At 48.3% G+C, this 6,389-nt stretch overlaps 1 protein-coding gene across 1 annotated transcript in view; it reads left to right on the top strand.

The window, feature by feature from the left end:
- tyro3 (TYRO3 protein tyrosine kinase) overlaps nucleotides 1-6,389 on the top strand; it is a 14,804-nt gene that overhangs the window by 5,943 nt on the left and 2,472 nt on the right. The window contains exons 7-19 of the mRNA XM_023430415.2: nucleotides 1-132; nucleotides 1,198-1,340; nucleotides 1,996-2,134; nucleotides 2,394-2,517; nucleotides 2,606-2,700; nucleotides 3,171-3,266; nucleotides 3,993-4,073; nucleotides 4,257-4,349; nucleotides 4,429-4,550; nucleotides 4,797-4,906; nucleotides 5,115-5,274; nucleotides 5,609-5,745; nucleotides 6,199-6,386. The exon at nucleotides 1-132 is cut by the window's left edge and continues 49 nt beyond it. Of these exons, the coding sequence (XP_023286183.1) occupies nucleotides 1-132; nucleotides 1,198-1,340; nucleotides 1,996-2,134; nucleotides 2,394-2,517; nucleotides 2,606-2,700; nucleotides 3,171-3,266; nucleotides 3,993-4,073; nucleotides 4,257-4,349; nucleotides 4,429-4,550; nucleotides 4,797-4,906; nucleotides 5,115-5,274; nucleotides 5,609-5,745; nucleotides 6,199-6,386 (1,620 nt within the window). The remainder of the gene's footprint in view (nucleotides 133-1,197; nucleotides 1,341-1,995; nucleotides 2,135-2,393; nucleotides 2,518-2,605; nucleotides 2,701-3,170; nucleotides 3,267-3,992; nucleotides 4,074-4,256; nucleotides 4,350-4,428; nucleotides 4,551-4,796; nucleotides 4,907-5,114; nucleotides 5,275-5,608; nucleotides 5,746-6,198; nucleotides 6,387-6,389) is intronic.

A 6,389-nucleotide genomic window follows, 5' to 3' on the forward strand; every position in this document is an offset into this window, starting at 1 on the left:
AGGTTCCTCCTCACCTCCAGGTGATGTCAGGACTCAGGAGTCACTCAAACTACAGTGTGAGGGTCTCCTGTGTGAACGAGGTGGGGGCGTCTCCTTTCTCCCCCTGGTTGCACTTCCAGACACCTGAGTCAGGTGAGACACTACATTACCCATCAGCCTCAGCTGCTGTTGCCACAGAGAAGAGGTGTGAATTCAGAACACATCGCCATGGTTAATGAATACTGACATCTGTAGCTTCACTCTGCTCTTAAGCTCGGTGATTGGATATTTTTTGCTTTTTGTTTTTTTGTTTTTTTGCCTAAAGGCATCTTGGGAGTTGTAGTTAATGTCTCTAGGCTGAGGCAGGAGGTAATATGGGTCTGTCAGGAGGATTCTGGTGTAAGGAAAGTACCTGAAACCAGTTCAAGAGTAGAGGGGGGGTGGGGGGGGGGAATGACTAGAACGGAGATTGTTGAGATTTTTTGACTGAAGTTCAGGATCTGAACAGACTCAGGAAACAGGTTTGAGTCAGGGACTGAACCGGTTCAGGTTTTAATGGAGGATCAGAGACCTGATGGAGTCATGTCTGCTGTTCTCTGAGCCGCTAGAGCTGAGCTCAACTGCTCTGTTGTTTGTGTTGTGTGTTTGTGTTGTGTGTTTGTGTGTGTGAATGTGTGTGAGTGCTGGTGGTCCAGCTGGATCTGGTCCAACAGATTCCAGTCCTCTCCGTACAATCAGCTTTTGTCTGTGGCCTCAATCCATATGAAAGGACTGAGACTCTGCAGCGCCCCCTGCAGGTGCCACTGACATCACACTGACTGCTGCCACACTGCAGCCATTCAACCCCACTGTGGGGGGGCGGAGTCAGGGGGGTAAACACTGACTCAGTCATGGAGCAGCTGCAGTTCTGATCCAACAACAACCAGACCACACATCACTGTGGATCCATCAGTTGTTGCCTTGGCAACAGTTACCTGTAGATATTCAAAGAAAACACACATGACCAAAAGTGTCAGTCCCATCAGCAGCAGGGTCTCTGACACCTGATCCATGTGGATCTGGTTCTGTGTGTGCGGATCAGAGACTGATCTGGATCAGCAGCTCACAGTCTGGTTCTGGTCCTGGATCTACAGGGTCACAGGTCTGCTGTTGATCCGTCTGTAGCTGCTGATGACACCTGTTACTAACTCCACTTCTGTGTGTGTGACCTTTGTGCAGCGCCCTCGGCGGCCCCCAGGAACCTGACCTTTGACCTCTCGGAGCAGCAGCTGTCTCTGACCTGGGCCAAGCTTGAGGAGGACGAGCTGCAGGGGAAGCTGCTGGCCTACAAGGTGCAGTGGACTCTGAGAGGAGAGGCACAGGTGAGAGTCCAGGTCACGGGGTCTGCTTCTGGTTCTCTGGTTCTGGTTCATGCTGACTGGAGACAGATTCATCACAGGTTTTCATTAACAGTTCTGGTCCTGGAAGATCTGGAGCCGTTCAGCTCTTTAGCTTTGAGCAGGAGAACTATCACATATTATAATCAGATTTTAATTGGAAGTTAAGATGATCAGATTTTCTCTGAAGGTGCGTTCACTGTCGTGTTGAACCTGATGCTGTTATTGTTAAAGCAAGTGGAGCTGCTGCTGTGTTCAATGACTTCATTAGGATTCGAATTCTTCTTCCAGTCTGCTTAGTTTAGCTTCTGTTAGCCTCTATTAGCTTCTGTTAGCTGCTGTTACCTTCTGTTAGCTGCTGTTACCTTCTGTTAGCTGCTGTTACCTTCTGTTAGCTGCTGTTACCTTCTGTTAGCTGCTGTTACCTTCTGTTAGCTGCTGTTACCTTCTGTTAGCTGCTGTTACCTTCTGTTAGCTGCTGTTAGCCTCTATTAGCTTCCTTGATGCTGTTTTCTCTTTTCTCTGTTGGTAACAATGACAGTTAGGAGTTAGCAGTTAGGTAGTTGTTCTTATATATTTATGTATATTACTATTATTATTTTTATTTTAATCTTTATATACGTCTCCCTGTGTTTCCCAGGAGCCTCTGCTGTTTAAGGAGAACATGGCTCAGCTGTCAGGAGGAGGACGTTTCTTTAACGCCTCTTTCCAGGTCTCAGCCTGCACCTCAGTGGGCTGTGGACCCTGGACCCCCCCGGTGCTGGTGCTGCCGGCCTCAGGTAAACACTGGTCCATAATGGTTCATTAAATCTGAAGGAGAAATCCTGCACCACCACAGCACAGGGTCTGAAACTGGGACCAGCACAGGGCTGCAGCAGATATCTACTGAATATACAGATCAATAAATTGGATACAGTTTTTACTGGATACACAGGTTATACTGGTTATTCTGGGTAAATTGGGGACTTGTTACCAGAATAAGAAAAGATGATGTGATTGACTGTTTACTGGTTGACTGACTTCCTGTTGGTCCCTCAGTGCAGGTCCAGGTCCAGCGGAGCCACATGTGGGTTGGTCTGCTGCTCGGTCTGCTGGTGGCCACTGTGGTGGGTCTGCTGCTCACCGTCGTCGCTCAGCGACGCGGGAAAGAAACGCAGTTCGGGTACGAACCTCTGAGAGAGACTGGAGTTTAATTAGAGAGCGTTGAGACCAGTTTGAAGCAGGAAGTGACTGTGTGTCTCTCTGTCCAGCTCGGTCTTTAAGGGTCCAGGTCCTGAAAGCTCCGTCTCCTTCACAGCAGCTCGGTCCTTCAACAGAACCTGTGCAGAGCTGCAGGAGTCCACACGTGAGTCCACACGGGTCTCTGGTTTATGTTCTGTTGGCTCTGGTTAGACGGGGTCTCTGTTCAGGTCCATCCAGGGGGGCTGAGGGGACAGTGTGAACCCAGAGGAAGGTCAGTCAGCGACAGAAGGTTTGATGAGCATGAAGCAGCTTCACCTGTCTGTTTACAGCAAACACTGCTACCTGTATTTACCTGCTGCCTGCCGGCCAATCAGATCCTCTGTCTGAGCGACAACAACCTGTCACAGGCTCACTGTCACTCTGAACCTGAATCCTCGAGAGGTCTCCTCTGGAGTCTCAGCTGTGTGTAGCGTTACATCCAGTTCTTATGTTTGATTGGATTGCTCAAAGAGGGGTGTGGCTCCACGAGCACACAGGTGCAGGTGAATCCTGGACCGGGAGCAGCTGGTTCAGGTTTCACTGAACACTGCCACTACTTAAACTGTGTGTGTGTGTGTCTGTGTCTCCCTCCAGTGGACAGTCTCGGTATAAACAACGACCTGAAGAACAAACTGCAGGACGTCCTGATCCAAGAGAGAATGATCACACTGGGACACATGCTGGGGAAAGGTAAACAACAACAACAACACAATAACAACACAGACTGACAAACACCAAACAGCAACAGCAGTAACCACACCCAGCAGTGATGTCACTTGAGTTCACCTGTGCATCAGGTTTATTGTTAAATCCACACTCACGGTTCCTCTGGGACGTCAGTGCAGCACAGAACAGACAAACAGCACAGTCAGTGACATCACTGGTGACCAAGGTCCAAGGAACCTGGTGTCATGACGACCACCTGCCCCAACTGTGTGTGTGTGTGTGTGTGTGTGTGTGTGTGTGTGTTGTACACAGTCTGTGTGTGTACAATACAAACACAAATTGCTGATGTGCAGTAAAACTGAAAGTTACATTTCTGAAAGACAATGTTTCACTAATTCTACACAAACTACTACACAATAAAACTACTTCCTGCAGTGACAGTATCACAGTAAGTGTGTCTCCTGTGACTGATCTCTGATCAGATCAGTGATCCTGAGTCATGTTAATGTAGCTGCTTTAACTACGTCAGATACTCTTAGATAGTTTAGTTCCCTGGTTCACAATCTTAGTTTTAATTTGGTGTCAAAAAGATCCTAAAAGTGTAAATGTTAGAGAATGTAGAAGAAGACTTCAGGACAGTCGGCACCATGAAACACCAAACTGAAACCAGAACAATCCTCCTGAGACAGATCACTGTGATCAATAAAACTCAGATATTCAGTGTTTAAATGTGTGTGTGTACCTGTGCAGGTGAGTTTGGCTCAGTGCGTGAGGCCCTCCTGAAGACGGAGGACACGTCTGTCCAGAAAGTGGCGGTCAAAGTGCTGAAATGTGAGTCAGACATGTCTTCTTCTGTGGGTTAATGAAGATTAGGGAGGTTTGAGACAGAGAGGACACACCTGAGGGAAACTCAGGTGTTAACAGGTGAGACTGTCTGTGTGTCATGGTGTATGGGAGCTGATGGTGAGTCAGCTGATTAATATAGTGCATGTGTGTGTGCGTGTATTCCTTCAGCTGACATCACCTCATCAGGTGACATTGAGCAATGTCTGAAGGAGGCGGCCTACATGAAGGACTTCCACCACCCCAATGTCATCCAGCTCATTGGTAACTCTCTCTCTCACACACACGTTACCCAGGGGTCAAAGGTCAGATGGTTTGATTGACAGTCTGTCCTGTCCAATAGGAGTCAGTCTTCACCGGCGTCCAGGCCAGCGGCTGCCGATCCCGATGGTGGTTCTTCCGTTCATGAAACATGGAGACCTGCACACCTTCCTGCTGCTGTCCAGACTGGGAGAGCAGCCGTTTGTAAGCGCTCACTGTTTACTCTTTCTACAGGTGACCTCACCTGTCACACTAACACTTACCTGTGACACAGGTGAGTGCTGAGGGGGCTGCAGCTCTGGTGTAACATTAACAGGTTTCAGTGTTAGAGCTTCACAAAAGAACAGAGCAGAAAGTCAGTGAAGTCTAAGGTCTTTAAGTGCGGCAGGTAGATGAAGAACAAGTCCTCGTACCTGGACTGACCCAGTCCTCCTGTCCCCCCCCCCTCAGGACCTGTCCCTGCAGACTCTGATCCAGTTCATGTTGGACATCTCCCGGGGGATGGAGTATCTGAGCAGCAGGAACATCATCCACAGAGACCTCGCTGCCCGAAACTGCATGTGAGTCCACCAATCAGCTCGCAACACCACAGTACATTATATACAACAGTTTATAAACAACAGTTTTCAACATTTCCCATCAGCCCACAGGCCAAGTGAAAGGTCACATCTTTATTTATCAAGGACGGTGTCTCTGTGTGTGTGTGTGTGTGTGTGTGTGTGTGTGTGTGTGTGTGTGTGTGTGTGTGTGTGTGTGTGTGTGTCGCAGGCTGGATGAGAACATGACGGTGTGTGTTGCAGACTTTGGTCTCTCTAAGAAGATCTACAGTGGAGATTATTACAGACAGGGCTCGGTGTCCAAACTGCCTGTGAAGTGGATTGCTCTGGAGAGTCTGGCTGACAACGTGTACACCACACAGAGCGACGTGGTACAAACACACACACAAATGCATGATAATATATATAGCTTGGTTGGTGAGCCTCAGTTGTACACTACTTTTCATGATGCATTGTGGGATACTGTGAGTTCACTATGAAGGGTATAATAATTCTCCCCATACATCCGGGCACCACTACATAATGGTGAACTCACTATGTAGTGGACTATAGAGGGAGGTAGTGAGTGTTTTCGGACACAGCCAGGCTCTCTGTCTTGGAACACTGGATCTACATTTCCCATAATGCATCTGGATGGTGTTTAATTTGAGCCTCCCTGCCAGGTGAACTACAATAACTGTGTGTGTGTGTCTGTGTGTCTGACAGTGGGCGTTTGGTGTGACGATGTGGGAGATCATGACTCGAGGTCAGACTCCGTATCCTGGAGTGGAGAACTCTGAAATCTACGAGTTCCTGATCAAAGGAGAGAGACTGAAGAGACCTGCAGACTGTAGGGACGACATGTGAGTCTGCAACCACACAACTACTACACAACTACAACCACACAGTCACTAAATGTTCTGGTCTAAATATATGTCACAAATGTTCCATGTATATAAACCTAACAGGTCTGTAAGATCTGCAGGAGCTGCTCCGTCAGTGGAGCTCAGAGTTCAAACTCTGACTTTCAGCCACAGGGCTGCCCCCTGCTGGAAACAGCTGGAACCAGCTGGAACTGACAGTAACCGGCTGGAACTGACAGTAACCGGCTGGAACCAACTGGAACCTGCTGGAAACTGCTCCTAGTGGATCAAATATTATTATTATTATTCAATTATTATAAATATTGATATTATCTGTTCTATAATTATACTGATTTTATAGTTTTCTTATCATGCTCTCTCTCCTTCTTCTTTCCTTTTCATTCTCTTCCTCATCCTCCACCTCTTCTTATCCTTCCTTTTCCTCTTCTTCAGTTATGACATCATGCACAGCTGTTGGAGTCCAGTTCCTAAATGTCGTCCCAGTTTCCAACATCTGGTTGAACAGCTGGAGGCGCTGTGGCTCAGCCTGTCCCCCATCTCCCCACAGAAGGAGCCATTACTGTACGTTAACCTGGAGGGGGAGGAGGGCGAGCGGGGCAGAGAGGGAGGAGGCGGCGGCGGCG

Source organism: Seriola lalandi, unplaced genomic scaffold (genome assembly GCF_002814215.2).
Source record: "Seriola lalandi dorsalis isolate HSWRI2012SDOR001 ecotype SW California unplaced genomic scaffold, Sedor1 jcf7180002054902, whole genome shotgun sequence".
Classification (NCBI taxonomy): Eukaryota; Metazoa; Chordata; class Actinopteri; order Carangiformes; family Carangidae; genus Seriola; species Seriola lalandi.